This window comes from Dysidea avara, chromosome 1 (assembly GCF_963678975.1).
Source record: "Dysidea avara chromosome 1, odDysAvar1.4, whole genome shotgun sequence".
Taxonomy (NCBI): domain Eukaryota; kingdom Metazoa; phylum Porifera; class Demospongiae; order Dictyoceratida; family Dysideidae; genus Dysidea; species Dysidea avara.
This window is the reverse complement of record NC_089272.1, coordinates 58,477,239-58,494,238: the sequence shown is the minus strand read 5'-3', so window position 1 is coordinate 58,494,238 and position 17,000 is coordinate 58,477,239. Positions and strand designations below refer to the sequence as shown.

The following is a 17,000-nucleotide window of genomic DNA, read 5'->3' as shown; positions in this document are numbered from 1 at the left end:
ACGTTTCAATTCTTCAACTAATTGCTTGTGTTTGGCTCTCTGATACTTTGTCATGTCTGCTGAGATGTAAACATTTTTATACTCTTCGTGACGTCTAAGGAGGTAAGATCGAGATGTAATAAATTCTTTATCATCAACATCTTCAAGGGAAAGGAGTAGAGGTCTAAGTTTATTTTCTGCCTGTTTACCAAGTCGTCTGTGAGAGACTACAGAAATATCAAGCTTGAAAACTGTATTGCAAAGGTCTATAAAATGCTTCTTATCATCTGATGATTCAGAGAAATTATAAACAATCAAGTTGCTCTTTCTACGCTCCCTATCAGCTAATTCATCGGCAATGTCCTGAGCAGAGGAAGCAGGGGGTCGTGGTACTGAATGAGACTGAAGTGAAGCTATGCGTTTACTGGGCGAGATAGCCGTATTGTTAGGTGTTTATAAGCTTCGTATCCTTGCTGTTGGAGACTGTCTCACTGATGTATCAGCCATTCTGGTATTTGTTTGCAAAAATCGCGTCATTTTGGCCGAATTTCAGCATATAGATGGCTCAGCCAGATGGCTAACAAGCTTCAATTATAACCATACTCCGCATGCAGGTACTTTACCTAGTACTGGTCATTGCTGACCCACGGCGCAGTTGCTGCTCTGCTTGTCCTGTGCTCCAGAGGAAGAAACATTTTGTCTGTCGTCAAAAAGCTGCACAGATCGTGCTGCCACCAGAAACTGACCAATAAAATCAAACCACCAATACTTTGAGTTGATGATAGACTACTTGAACAATGTTGAGGGTGAATATCGTGGCATACGAAGAACCCTACGAACCGCTGTAGCGAAAAATCACGTGATTTTAAGACATTTGTATCGTTTTCTACCAGAAGAAAGTGACAAACTTGGCTGCCACGCTGGTGTTATTCAAGTTACACTTAGCCTAGCACATGACAATAGTTAGGTAGTTGATTGGAGGATATCGATTTTTTGCGTTGCGGACCCTAACATAGCGTATTGAACTCAAAGTAATCACTAAAGCTTATTTGCTTATTCCAGTACGCCCCTTCCAAATATCATACAAAATTGACAGTGACAAGAATTGCCGTCTAGACTAGTCTCGTGCCCAGACCGCTTTTTTTTCTTTTTGTGTGGGGGCGGAGAAAAAAAGGTCTCCAATACCTTTTTTGTGCAGCCAGATCTACAACTTTTGGGGATCGTTGATTAGTGGTGATGAGTAACAAAGGCTTGTTAACGAAGCGACAATAGGAAATACGGCGCGCGTGCCCAAAGATGCAGCCTTGCCAAGCAAACGCGCGCCGTATTTCCTATTGTCGCTTCGTTAACAAGCCTTTGTTACTCATCACCACTAATCAACGATCCCCAAAAGTTGTAGATCTGGCTGCACAAAAAAGGTATTGGAGATCCACCAGATCCTTTTTTCTCCGCCCCCACACTTAAAGAAAAAAAAGCGGTCTGGGCACGAGACTAGTCTAGACTGCAGGGATGGTCATTGCAATTCACTAATACAGTCATCCAATGATTTGGACCACTGATGTGATTGTGGATTCCGCTACGTGGAGTTAATTAGCGTTAGAATTGTCTAGAACTTTTGTGCATTGCTTAGAGGCGTGCAACTAAATACATTCTAAATGATTACTCTACTGACTACAAGTCTCGTCTTATTAATCTCCATATGCTACCCCTGATGTACATTCTTGATGTAAATGATGTGATGTTCTTTCTTAAAAATCTTCACAACCCCCACAATGGATTTGACATCAATAATTTCATTAAATTTGCAACTGGTCACACGCGTCTAGCATCTGGAAACAAGCTACTCCAAACAAGATCACCTGATAATTCCACTAGTAACTTTTATTTTAACCGGCTTCCTCGCATCTGGAATGCCCTTCCCGTTATCAACTTCCAGGACAACCCACTCAAGATAAAGGCCAAACTTTTAGATTATCTGTGGAATCATTTCACTGCCAATTTCACCTCCAACAACACCTGCTCTTTTTCATTTCTATGTCCATGCTCAAAGTGTTCAAAGATCCCTCACCAACCTAACTTCAACTCCCTTTAACTGTTAATTTCCCCCCCTTTTAAGTAATCTTAGACTAGTGAGTAAACTTTGTAGCTAATCACTCTACAATTTAGCTTCCGGCCACTGACACAGGATGTCAGTGGACCATCAGTGTGCTGCCATATGCCCCAATTCTCTATCATACCAGCATCTGCAACTTGTATGTATGTAGGTATATGTACACTGTAAAGTTAATTATTATTATTATTATTATTACTAGGACCGCGTCACATATAACCAAGTACATACACCAACGTGACAGCCCCCCGGTGAGGCTATTAGGTGGTGAATGCATTATCCCCAAATCAACTCAATATGTCACAGTAGTCACAGATATAACACTATAGTGGCATCGTAACTAAAGGCCACCAGTAGCTAAGTGCCAGTACATCATTGGTGTGGTATAAATGGCACAGTGATGTGTACAAAGTATATGTATACAAAACATACAGGAAAGAACTATACATCATTGCAGTATTGTATGCAGCAATACATTATAGGCAACATCACCATGCAGATAAAAATTATTAGCCAATATACAGCAATGCATATCAACATCAACTAGAGCTAAGTAAGGTTCATCAGTGATGTAGCAATGGCACAGTGATGGGTGACACACCATAGTTATGCATACACAACTTTCAGGAGATAGCTACACAATGCTGTAGGCATATGCAAGCCAGATGAACCAGATAAAGGAAGACAGCCAAGCCACTAGAGCCTAGTAGCTACGCCAGGTGAAGGCAAAAAAGATTAAGCACGTATTGAATTGCCTGACACCAACACAAAGAAAGTTCGCCATGCCAGCTGCACAAGACAAAATTGTTTACTTGTATTTTATATGTAACTGTAAGCTTATTGTAAAGAGCGTGGCATATGTCAGTTTAATGTTTTCTTGTATTGTTTATTTACATGAATCAGTGAATCCACTGGCAGCTGGCATGGAGACTTGAGATGTTACAAACATAAAAACTTACTTGTAATCTTCTTGTTTACACAAGTGGCTTCTGTAATCTTCTTGTTTACACAAGTGGCTTCTGGCTCTCCTGCACGGGCATCACTAATCTTCTTCGCGCAATATGTAAGTAATTAAGCAAGGGTGTGGTACTGGGCGTTATATAGAATTACACGTATGGTCAAGTCATCAGCACAAACAGGAGCGACGATTATACGTTTGTGCCTTCATTCACAGGCGAATCTATCCCCGGTTAGTTCATGTCTCTAGGCCTCGTAGTTTTCTCAAACATTAATTATTAATTATTTATTTAATTATTTATTTATTTATTTATTTATTTATTACGTAATTTTAACCGCGTTTCGTATTATTCTTAGTACTTGGTTATATAATTAATAGTTTTGAGATACGTACGTAGTTCTGGTTATTTGCGTGTACGGAAATATCCGGATTTTTGAATTGTCAGTGGAGGTGATTGATAGAGGTGTCCTTACTCCTTCTCCTGGTTTGCCTACTCTTATCGTCCAAACCTTGTAGCTAGTCGAACGAAAATCCGGCATGGATTCTGCTGAATCTGCTCTCCTTTCTCCCCTGTCTTCTGAGGCAAAGTGTCATTTTCAAGTGTTGATGGAGCATTTTGGTTACCCAGATCAACTTCAAGATGCTATCAACTGCAGCGAAGAGTGTGCTGTTTTGAAGTATCCCTCCACCTCATCCCTCTTTTCTGAATATTGTCCTGATCACCCAAAAAGAAAACTTGACACATTCTGCAAACAATGTGAGACTGAGTTATGTAGAGATTGTGCCTCCCATGGTCACTCAACACACCGGTGTACTAGCATTGCAACTGTGGTCAGTGAGGAAACCCAAAGACTGGGAGAATCCTCTGATCAGATGATGGGATTACTAGAAGAGATGAAGCATAAGCAAGCAGTGTCCTCAGTGAAGGAGATGAGAAAAAATGTTAGGAGCAGGAAGGAAATGAATATGGAGAGGGCAAGAGAGGTGTTTAATGCACTGCGAAAAGCCATTGATGAACGAGAAGAAATGATTGTAGCAAATATTAAGATGAGAGCAGACAAAATTGAGGGCATGCTAAAGGTACAAACTGTTTGTTGTGTTCAGTTGGTAATGTATATTCATAGCTATGTGCCTAACAGAATCATTTCATGTGATGTTGTATAATAGCCTATATGTGACCAGATTTCACAGAACCGATCCAAATCGCACATCAGGCAAAATCAAACTAACACCACCAGTGGATAGCTACACTATCGTACTACAAGTTTTGACCCTCAGCACTACTCAAACTACACGAGGCTGGTTTTTACACACGTCTTTTCTGGGTGGTGTGGAGTGCTCAAATGGCGGTTTCAGGCCTTGTGTAGGACCTGGCTTGGCAAGAGTCAGTGGTTTACTGGTGGACAGCCTTATAATGTTGGCCAGACGTGTTCTCTGCTGATTTTGCTACATATCAGCCACTAAGGAGCCAGCACAGCCCTGTAATCTGGTGTCTGGACTCCAATCGTGGTCTGCCTCCATTTTGAGGTCTATCTTTTGCCCTCCCCGCCACCCCCCAACCTCCACCCCTTTGTGAGCACTCGTGATACTACTTCGCTCGTCCAACTGCTCAGATTTTCTATCTTATTTGGCGGGAAACTGTACAAGCAGCTACAAGTACTGGAAGTGGCTTGAAAGGTAACAGATTTATGCATCTTTTGTGTAAATTTCATACGCGTGCTTGCTATCCTTGGAGAGTTATGCTGGCTTCAATTCTTTAAAACCGTTTATCTCGGAACTTCTAATGTGCGATTTGGATCGTTTTTCCAAAATCCAGTCACATATAACACTCATCTGGCTGTAAAGGAGCCAAACACACAAAAACATACTTTGGAATCACTCCATGACCAGTGCCAGCCACCACACACTGACCAGACTTCTTTCCACTGCTCCAGGATCCTTGGCAGGTCACGTGATCTCACGTGATGCTCCAGAAATAATTTATATGTGACCAGATTTCACAGAACCGATCCAAATCGCACATCAGGCAAAATCAAACTAACACCACCAGTGGATAGCTACACTATCGTACTACAAGTTTTGACCCTCAGCACTACTCAAACTACACGAGGCTGGTTTTTACACACGTCTTTTCTGGGTGGTGTGGAGTGCTCAAATGGCGGTTTCAGGCCTTGTGTAGGACCTGGCTTGGCAAGAGTCAGTGGTTTACTGGTGGACAGCCTTATAATGTTGGCCAGACGTGTTCTCTGCTGATTTTGCTACATATCAGCCACTAAGGAGCCAGCACAGCCCTGTAATCTGGTGTCTGGACTCCAATCGTGGTCTGCCTCCATTTTGAGGTCTATCTTTTGCCCTCCCCGCCACCCCCCAAACTCCACCCCTTTGTGAGCACTCGTGATACTACTTCGCTCGTCCAACTGCTCAGATTTTCTATCTTATTTGGCGGGAAACTGTACAAGCAGCTACAAGTACTGGAAGTGGCTTGAAAGGTAACAGATTGATGCATCTTTTGTGTAAATTTCATACGCGTGCTTGCTATCCTTGGAGAGTTATGCTGGCTTCAATTCTTTAAAACCGTTTATCTCGGAACTTCTAATGTGCGATTTGGATCGTTTTTCCAAAATCCAGTCACATATTAGACCCAAAACCTGCACTCACCATGTAGCTAGTCTCCATAATAACCGGTATATATAGCTATCTTAATTACTGTGCTTATCATACGGTACGGTAGTAACTGCATATGGAGATTTGCACTTGTTTTACAAACAATAATAGCTGGAAACCAGCCTCACAAAACATTCATGGTGCCTTGACAGTATTGGTTAGGTAGAATAAAGCCCAAAAGTTTCTTGTGGCTAAAAACGCTTCTGATAAGTTGCTACAGAATTAAAAACATATACAATATTATTATGTTATGTGTTTCTGCAGAAATAGCGCGCGCCCCTACGATTTGTCTGGGTGATAAAAATTACAAAGAGTTATACATACTGTATTATATTATGGCTTTTTCTATTGGCAAAACTTCCTTTGAAATACATGCATTACATGCATTACATTATACAAATATATTGTATCTAAACTTATACATGTAGTAGTTATTCAAACATCATGGCTTAGATTAGGTCTTAATCCCAATTATAATTGTACAGTGCCATAAAGTAAGTATTCGCATTGTACAATGGAACTGTGGCCAAGCAATGTAGTTATATACAATATACCTTTTGTAATGCAATGGTTGAAATGATATCTGTGGGCTTATAATACCAAAAAACATCTATACCAATGAATTTTGGGTTCCATTCTCAGGGTAACTAATCATCAATAAGGAATTTTGACAACTCCACGCATGCCTACTAAGGGGCTAGTCTATACACTGGTCATTTGCAGCCATTGGTATGCACCCTAAATTGACAAATGGTTAAACTCACTCTTCATTATTTTTTGCTTATGGAGTTCTTTTTAGTATAAATGTAGGAATTAGTGCTGAAACTATTATTTGGATGTTTGACTATTCAGTCAGCATGACATTATTCGATTTGTTAGTACACTATTCGAATGTTTGTTAGCACTTTGGAAGCTGTGATCAGATGGATGAAGCCAACCTTGATGTGCGAACAAAGTGTCTTATTCATTATGAATGGCTACAATATTTGGCTTTACCTTACCGCGTCTAATAAAAGTGTCAAAACTTAAATACATGCTTTTAAGAAAAATAAAACATTCAATCATTTTATTCACAACTGTTTGAACAGTAAAAATTGCTATTTGTTTCAGCATCCCGAACAAAAGGACTGCCCAAAGAGCTGCCATATGAATAGCTTACAATAATTATTATAATAATGCATGTAAATGCCTGTTTAGGCTATGGAAAGTATTATGAATAATATGCAAAGGGACTTTATACAATAAATAATAGATGATATAATTTATATAATATAATACAATAGAAATAACTTTATAATGTTATAGTAGTCAGTACAATGCTGTGTATGGTCTATTACATTGAACTTATATAATTTTACTATAAGGCCAAGCCCTTTTTATTAGCTGTAGTGGTTAATGTAAGGATTAATCAAACAACCTAGCTATAATATAAGATAGTATCAAAAGTTCACAAAGAAACTCTTGGATGTAATCAAACAACCAAAGTTCGTAGGTCTGCACCTAATGTGCTGGCATAATTTTGAGAATAATAGGTCATCAGTTTTAGTAGAATAATTCTGGAATAATAGGACATTCACAAGCACAATTTTAGAATAATTGGTCATTCATGGCAGAATCACGAGAATAATCAGAAGTCATTATAGTGGCGAATAGTAGTGAACAGTTCTCTATGGTTGCCAAGATTGTTGGAGATGAAGATGATGATTATGATGATTATGACGACTTTGGTGATGACGTGTTACAATCTGACGAACTGAGAATTGTTTCTGCTAGTACATCCATCGAGGTATCTGAGAGTGATCACCATGACACGACACTGTGCAAAAAATTATGTTTCCTGACATTTTGTGCATAACGAATTATGACAGTTCCTTTAGTCAGAAATACCCGAATGTGCGTAATTCCTGGAAATGTGTATGGAAGTGTGTAAGGATTGCCACAATTAAGTTATCTTTTGATAATTATATACACGAATGTGCCTAATTCCTTGAGGAAATGTGCATGAATTATGACAATTTTGTGATAAACTTAGACATTTCCTGAAAATTTCATTTAAGTTTCATTACAGAAACATCATGGAAACATATCTTTTTGTGCAGTGCGGGGCGCCATGGCAATAATGAAGCAGTTCCACCTACAACAGGTGCATCAGCAAATATAAGACCCGTGCTAGATTGTTTGCATCGGCCAACAGCCCCAGAACTAGCTCGGAAGTGAAAAGTCGATAGAAACCCTCAAAAGGGGAAGAAGAGATCAAGAGGTACTTGTGCGAGTGATCCGAAAGCTATAACACTGCAGCAGCAGGTGAAACAATATGACAACGAACGCTTTACAGTTTCCAACAAGTTATTTTATCTAGCTTGCCGAGACGAGCTATCAGTAAAAAGTAGAGTGATTGTTGCACATATTAAATCGACTAAACACAACGCAGGAAAAAACAGACCAAAGAGCCAGAAGAAAACAGAAATAGAAATAGCTGAAACACTTGAAACACAAGACAGTGTAATTTTCCCAAAAGGAGAGTCCCTTCCAGATAATCAACGAGTTTATAGAGTGAAAGTGGTACGTAACGTTTTGTCAGTAGGAGTTGCACTTAATAAAATCCCTCTATTCAGAGAAGTGCTTGAAGAAAACGGATTCAGATTACAGACAGATGGAGAATGTCAGATTTAGTGCCTTTTATTCTGTCACAAGAAAAAGAAAATTTAAAGCGTGATTTAGCTGGAGAGTGCCTGTCTATGATGGTACAGTACCACCAGGTTAGGTGAAGTCTTTGTTATTGTGGTTCATTTTGTTGGCCCTGACTGGTGCATTTACCAAAGACTGATTAGAGTACAAATGCTGGCAAAAAGTCTTAGTGGGGAGGAGATAGCATGTGAGGTTATCAACTCACTATCCATAGAATATGGAGTAATTTCCCAGCAGGAGTTTGCAGCAATTGTAGATGCTGGCAAGCAATTTGTACAAGCCACATACAAGCTTGAGGGTGATGGTCCCTTGCGTTTCAGTGCTATGAAATAATGAGTGCATTGAGCACATCTGTTACAATGGAAAATTACCCTAATGTCCAAGTTGCAGTGAGGAATATTTCCAGAAGCACTGAGCAGCAGCTGAAATGGAGGAAAATATGCCAGACAGTGTATTAAGCCAGCACTGGATTATTATAAAAGAACACTTACAGGCCGACAATATGAACACCCCTTTGAAAGCATTCAAGGCTGCCAGGTTATTTGACCCACATTACCTTAATAGGGTAAAGCCACAAAATGCTGCGCTTAATTCATTGTCAGTGCTTTCCTTCATTACTGACTCCGTATTGGTTCACCTCAAAGAAGAATATCCACTGTATGCTGCAGCTGCAGAGGCTATCTCAACTGAGTGTGAAGCTGTAACATTTTGGAAGAGGTATGCAAACAACATTCCTAAATGGAAAGAGATTGCTGCCGAGGTACTGCTACTCCAGCCATCTTCTGCTGCTGCTGAGCATGTGTTTTCCATTCTCAAAAATTCTTTTGGCGATCAGCAATTGAGTACATTGGAAGACTACCTTGAAACTTCTCTAATTCTACAGTATAATAAATAACATTGAACATTAATTTACTTTTGTGTACATCTATATACTTCATTGAAATTAACATATTACAGTAACAGCAATGCTCATTATTCTACTTTGTGTACATAATAACAGTTATAATTACATCATTGATTTTTCACTACAATTGAATAACTTATTAATATATTTATACAGTGTTATGTATCTACTTCATGTTTTAAATCTCTTGATTACCTGGAAAATAAAATAATATAAGAATAATTGGTAATCTATGAGAATAAAAAAAGAATAATGGGTAAAATTTTGAGAAGTACTAGAAAGAATAATCGGTAAACTTTTGAGCACATTAGGTTCAGGCCTAGTTCACAAAGAAATTCTTGGATGTATTGTATATGGATAAAAGTGTACATCAAGCACTGCTTGAATAATATGCAGATTGTTATATATATTATATATATTTCTATGATTCAATAGTTTGTTAGTTACAATAATTATACAAAGGCCGAAAATTACTTTGTAACTAATTAATTTCATGCATGTAACATTTGATATTATAATAATAGCCATGTCATGGTAACTTACCACTCTCTTGCGATGTCCATTCTATTTTCCAAAGCACACAATCCCTCTATTGTAGTATGATACTAGTGAACCACTGTGAAAGCTCTAATGAGGCTTGAGCATGAGCTCTAAAAATAATAGTTCTTTTGAAATTGTCAGCAAGTGCTTTTTATACTTCCACTTACCATTCTGCTTCAACCATGAGTTAAAACATTGCACTAAAGTAAAGTTGCAACTGCAAATTTCTAAGCATAATACAGTGTTTATTATTATTAATTTTAGGCTTAATCTTGAACCACTGATCACTCAACCCTGCAACTGAAACTCATTACAATGGTTGCATTATTTCTTGCTGAGGGATTGTCTCTGTATACTCTGTATGTAAAGATTGTTTATGTCCTCACATTTTCCTGTGTATACATCAACATGTCAGACTGAATACAGAATTATTTCTAGAAGCACAATTAGAGCTGTAGCATGTAGGATATATGTGTATATTGCGCTGAATAATTTCAGGAATAATCAGTGGTAAAAAGAATCTAATCAAAAACAGCCAAGCTGTAAAAAAAGGAGTGCGGCCCTTGAAAAGGCTATGGTGAAAAAAGATGTGAAATCCAAGGTGGCGGCCAAGAAATGGCTGTGATGGTAGGTTAATGGTAAAAATTTTAATAACGACAATTCAGGTGAATTTGGTGCCGCTTGGTCAATTGGCACAAAATTCACCTGAATTGTCGTTATTAAAATTTTTACCATTAACCTACCATCACAGCCATTTCTTGGCCGCCACCTTGGATTTCACATCTTTTTTCATAGCCTTTTCAAGAGCTGCACTCCTTTTTTTACAGCTTGGCTGTTTTTGATTAGATTTCACTTCTTTTTGTATTTGTATATCCCAAAGCCGGCCTATGGCCAGCTTTGGGGCTTTTTAACCTATATATTTTTCTTTACCACAGGAAAAAGAAAAAGATGAAGCAGATTTTATAAATACTTTAACTCATTCTGATTTTATTAGTAAATATACAAATTATATATATAATGCATATATCAAGAGTTCATTATAATATTATGAACTCTTGCATATATTTATTGCATGTCAATTAATCCCCACAGGATAATTTGCAGCTGATCTCTCTACTGGGTGACTTGAAATGTAGCTGAACTCTCTACAGGGTGATCTGCTTGTACGTAGATGAACTCTTTACAGGATTCTTTCTACAGGGTGACTTGACTCTAGCTGAACTCTCTGCAGGGTTATCTGTTTGTAGTTGAATTCTCTACAGGGTGATTTGTTTGCAGCTGAACTCTCTACAAGGCAACTTCTTCTAGCTGATCTGTCTACAGGGTGACTTGTTTCTAGCTGGTCTCTCTACAGGGAGATTTGTTTGTAGCTGAATTCTATACAGGGTGATTTATTTGCAGCTGAACTCTCTACATAGTGGTTGCTTTGTAGCTGAACTCTCTAAAAAGTGACTTCTTATAGCTGAACTCTCTACAGGGTGATCTTTTCATAGCTGAACTCTCTACAGGATGATTTGTTTGCAGCTGAACTCTCTACATGATGATTTCTTTGTAGCTGAACTCTCTACAGGGTGATTTGTTTGTAGCTGAACTCTCTACAAGGTGATACTTCTAGGTGATCTCTCTACAGGATGACTTGTTTCTAACTGAACTCTCAACAGGGTGATCTGTTCATAGCTGAACTTTCTACTGGGTGATTTGTTTGCAGCTGAACTCTCTACATGGTGGTTTCTTTGTAGCTGAACTCTCTACAAGGTAACTTCTTCTAGCTGATCTCTCTACAGGATGACTTGTTTGTAGCTGAACTCTCTACAAGGTGATACTTCTAGGTGATCTCTCTACAGGATGATTTGTTTCTAACTGAACTCTCAACAGGGTGATCTGTTCATAGCTGAACTTTCTACTGGGTGATATGTTTGCAGCTGAACTCTCTACATGGTGGTTTCTTTGTAGCTGAACTCTCTACAAGGTAACTTCTCTAGCTGAACTCTCTACAGGGTGACTTGTTTCTAGCTGATCTCTCTACAGGGTAATCTGTTCATAGCTGAACTTTCTACAGGGTGATTTGTTTGCAGCTGAACTCTCTGCATGGTAGTTTCTTTGTAGCTGAACTCTCTACAATGTGACTTCTTCTAGCTGAACTCTCTACAGGGTGACTTGTTTCTAGCTGATCTCTCTACAGGGTGACTTGAACTCTCTACAGGTGATTTGTTTGCAGCTGAACTCTCTACATGGTGGTTTCTTTGTAGCTGAACTCTCTACAAGGTAACTTCTTCTAGCTGATATTTTTACTGGGCATATTTGTTTGTAGCTGAGTTCTCTACAGGGTGATTTGTTTGCAGCTGAACTATCTACATGGGAGTTTCATTGTAGCTGAACTCTCTACAATGTGATTTCTTCTAGCTGAACTCTCTACAGGGTGACTTGTTTCTAGCTGATCTCTCTACAGAGTGACTTGTTTCTAGCTGAACTCTCTACAGGTGATTTGTTTGCAGCTGAACTCTCTACATGGTGGTTTCTTTGTAGCTGAACTCTCTACATGGTGGTTTCTTTGTAGCTGAACTCTCTACAAGGTAACTTCTTCTAGCTGATCTTTCTACAGGGTGATTTGTTTGTAGCTGGATTCTCTACAGGGTGATTTATTTGCAGCTGAACTCTCTACAAGGTGACTTCTTCTAGCTGAACTCTCTACAGAGTGATTGATTTTTTTTGCAGCTGAACTCTCTACATGGTGGTTGCTTTGTAGCTGAACTCTCTAAAAGGTGACTTCTTCTAGCTGAACTCTCTCCAGGGTGATCTTTTCATAGCTGAACTCTCTACAGGATGATTTGTTTGCAGCTGAACTCTCTACATTATGATTTCTTTGTAGCTGAACTCTCTACAGGGTGATTTGTTTGTAGCTGAACTCCCTACAAGGTAACTTCTTCTAGCTAATCTTTCTACAGGCGATTTGTTTGTAGTTGAGTTCTCTACAGGGTGTTTGTTTGCAGCTGAACTCTCTACATGGTAGTTTCTTTGTAGCTGAACTCTCTACAATGTGACTTCTTCTAGCTGAACTCTCTACAGGGTGACTTGTTTGTAGCTGAATTCCCTACAGAATAACTTGCAATGTAATATAATTGAGTAAATTATAAATGCAGCTGAATACTTTATTAGGGTGACTGTTCTATTAGACTGCAACAACTTTACAATGGATCTGTATATGAAGACCAAAGTATCCACATTATCAAGGTGTCCTGATTTTCCAGATCCATTTAAGTATAAAGGGATACATTGATACATTTGCCAAGTGTCCGGATTACGCAGCTCTCTTCATTTTCAAATGTCCTGATTAACAGGTTCCACTGCAATTTGAACTAAAATTACTGTGGGTAGCTAGAGTGTTACTGGCGCTAGACTTGCCCTTCAATTGCTCCTTGCTATGTAGTATATATGCATTCTTGAAGTGCAGTAAAATGTGGAGGGCTAAGGCAAGTATTGAGCAAATAATATTGACGAGCATAAAATGCAGAATTTTGAACAGTACGGCATAATCGGTGCATAAAATCATGAGTCTCAACTGAGGTATGTATGTATAAAAATTAATCCATTTTGTTCAGTTATCAATGGTTCATATTGTCAGTGATTACTGTGCTGTTGGTTCTACCATATAGTTGCAGCTGGAAGATTTAGTGCTTTTGTGGACACAACTAAAGAGTTGTCTGGAACTTATGAAGAAAGCAAGAGAGAACAGAGTGACTACCCCTGAACTGGTTAGGAGGAGGAAGATACTGGAGCAACGACAAGATCATCTGATGTTAATGAAGAAAAGATCAAGACTGGAACCAGTAATGGAGCAAAAAGAGGTTGAGTATGTAGAAGTGGAACATCTTTGTGAGGAGGTGAACAAGTTGGGAAGATTCTCACTGGACCCCAGCAAGTGTGAAGTGACCTTCCCTACAGCAATGACAGTTATGAACAAAGAGTCATTACTAATGGTAACGCTTAGAGATGTCAATGGTGACACTGTTGATGACAGGAGCAGTGAAGTAAAAGTGTCCGTGGTCACAAAAACTGCAGGGGCCATATTTTTAGGACCAGTCAAGGATATTAGTGGTGGAAACTACACAGTATCCTTCACTCCCACAACACTTGGAGATCATGTGATGTCAGCTGTAGTTGATGGACAACACATCCCAGGCAGTCCTCACAAGTTAATAATAGTGTGTGTTCTATTAGAGTGTTTTGTGAGTGATTGGTTGGATCATTGCAGCAGTTGTGTCTCCTATAAAATGCTTTCAAATCGATTTATATATGACTTTTAAATGCACAACAATTATTTACAATATGTAGACAAACATATGCAGCAATTTTTTTCATTAAATAATAAAAGATAATATGTGTGTGTGGTGCAAAAGTACAAGAATTAAAGAAAACTATGCTACATAGTTTATTAAGGAACTTTGATTCTGCTATGGGTCAGTCTGTTTACCATCAGTATATTATATGTGACCTAATTTGGGAAAGCTGTTGATCTACACACATCAATAGATTGTGATGAGATATGCAATTCTAAACATTTTAATTCAGTATAACTTGGGAAGGTCAAAAATATATGCTATGAGTTTGAAATTTTCCTGGTGAATACAACCAACCATAGTGTTTATTACACTTTGATCCATGGCAAGCTAGCCATTGATATAACCACGATTTTGAGCATCTCTTTTCATGGCGGTATCTATAACACAACACAAGCATGTCACTCTATTGGTGGCCATGGATGTAGAAAATATTTGGAAAACTGTCCAAGGCTGTTCATAATCATGTCTCTAGTCTCGTGTTTCAGCTTGCCAGTGGAATTACAAGATGCCAGATGGTTCCTGGCACACATCTCTAGTAATACACTTGTGAAAAGCAGCCTGAGCAAATCAATGGCATGGCTGTGGTGCAAAGTTGTAGAGCACTGATGTGACTATCCATTCATGGTGTAAAGTGAAATTCACTGGTGTGTGTGCGTATATCAACAATTTTCAAAATTTGGTCACATAATTATGTCATCTGATTCAGTTCATTTATAACACACAGACACCACACTTTCTTTATGACATATAACTCATTCTTTTTTGGATTTACTGCACAACACAATATATGTATGCACAGATAAGCTAAGGAATGTAACATATAGTGCAAACTAATGTTTGATGCTGGAAGATTTAATGAACTATATTATTGAGAATTCACACCTGTAAGAGGGACAATTTGTAACTAAATCACCAAATTCATCAAAATATTTTCTCTATTGAAATTCTGCTTCTAACTTTACTGTGTTGAATATGGTATAATTCTGTGTGCAGTATATCGCATAGTTACACTCATAAGCAGTAAAATTAAACTTCATTTTTAATTCTCCTTATGTGAATTGTAAAAAACTCTACAAGCTGTAACTGATTTGCACGGATAGGCAAATGTATCATAATAATTGTTATTATCCAAAGAGGGATTTAAACTGATCATGGTTTTATTAATGCTCAAAACTCATGCAGGTTTTTAAAGATTATGACATATCACCAGATTTATGTACTCTAATAGAGCAGCCATGTATTCTCTATGTAATTTAATAGGGGAATAAATTGAATGTATACTTTAACAGTTTCAGAACTCATAGTGTATACAGTAGCTAACCAGTTCGAATGCAAATAACATGATCAAACAGAAAATGATTTGCTGAAATTGACCATAAATTTACCATGCCATTGTAAACATGATCATTTTAATAGTAAACAGTCACCATGAAGTCCACTCTGATTTTTAGGTAATGTTTGGTCTAGCCAATTGCAAAGTCCTCATGCTTTATCTTAGGTGCTTCAGATTGTTAAACTTCCTATACATGTACAAAGTGATGTGTGGTTATTGAAATGTAAAGTTACAGTAGGTTATGTAACTTTCCATTGTAGAATATCAGTTGTATTTAGAGATTACAGCAAGATGAGTGAGCAAGATTGTCATGTGGTGACCAATTATGGAGAGAAAGAGTTTGGTTGTCTTACTGATATTGCTATAGGAGTGAATGGTGAAGCAGTTATTACTGATTTTACTAAGAAGTGTGTAATTGTGCTGGACTGTAACTTTTCCCTGTTGTCAGTGATTGGATGGGGAAGTGGTTACAGGAGATTGGATAGACCCTATGGGGTAGCAGTTAGTAAGGATGGTATCATAGCTATTAGTGACTGGGGTAGTCATCAAGTCAAGAAGTATTCTCTGCAAGGAAAACTCTTATCAGTAATTGGTAACATCATAGGGAACAACAATGGCCAGTTTAACATTCCTAGGGGGCTAGTCTTCAGTAGCAATAACATGCTGTATGTTGTGGATAGGTGGAACTTTAGAGTCCAGGTATTCCAACAAGATGATAAATTTGCATTTAAATTTGGTAATAAAGGATCCAACCCTGGACAATTTCAGAATCCTATTAGAATAGCAATTGATACTAGCAATAGAGTATTAGTCACTGACATTGATGGCAATCACATTAGTCTCTTCAGTCATACTGGCAATTTTATTAGTAGGATAACATGTGACAGACCATATGCCATTGCTGTTAGCCCTGATGGTCACATCATAGCTGGCTGTCATGGTGATAGCAGCAGAATCAAAGTATGGAGCCCCACCCATCAATTAATCAATCAGTTTGGGAAGAAGGGATCTCAACAAGGAGAGTTTAAGAGTATTAGTGGCATAGCCATGGACTCTACTGGAACTATTTATGTTGCTGAGTACAACAATAATAGACTACAATTTATCAGCAGTAACAGTTAATTACAAACTATGAAATTGTGTGTTTGGATTTTGTAAAATAATATTACTATTGCCATATTTACTGCTTGTTTAATGTGTTGTGTTACATTGTAACAGTAAAACATATGTGTGCAGCAAAAAGTAGTAGCTGAGAAATTGACACTGTCCTTCATTAGCTAAAAGGGGATAAATCTTCCTCAGAATTATATTATTAATAGATCTAACAAAAATATATTATTTCTTGCAAAAAATGATACCGATGTACTATATGTGGTACATTCTGTTATAATAAACTGTAGTATGGGTATTATTTTGTGTCCTGTCTACATACACTTCTTTTAGTACTGAATCACCATGCAGTTAATGTAATCCCTACAATTATG

At 38.1% G+C, this 17,000-nt stretch overlaps 2 protein-coding genes across 2 annotated transcripts; both read left to right on the top strand.

The window, feature by feature from the left end:
• Nucleotides 1-3,584: 3,584 nt before the first annotated feature.
• LOC136248027 (tripartite motif-containing protein 2-like) lies at nt 3,585-14,147 on the top strand. The gene is made up of 2 exons (XM_066039845.1): nt 3,585-4,127; nt 13,497-14,147. Exons 1-2 carry the CDS (start codon nt 3,585-3,587, stop codon nt 14,145-14,147), a joined length of 1,194 nt encoding a protein of 397 aa, XP_065895917.1.
• A 1,660-nt stretch (nt 14,148-15,807) lies between these two features.
• On the top strand, nt 15,808-16,638 carry LOC136248018 (E3 ubiquitin-protein ligase TRIM71-like). Its single transcript, XM_066039838.1, has one exon. It carries the CDS (start codon nt 15,808-15,810, stop codon nt 16,636-16,638), a length of 831 nt encoding a protein of 276 aa, XP_065895910.1.
• Nucleotides 16,639-17,000: the final 362 nt, after the last annotated feature.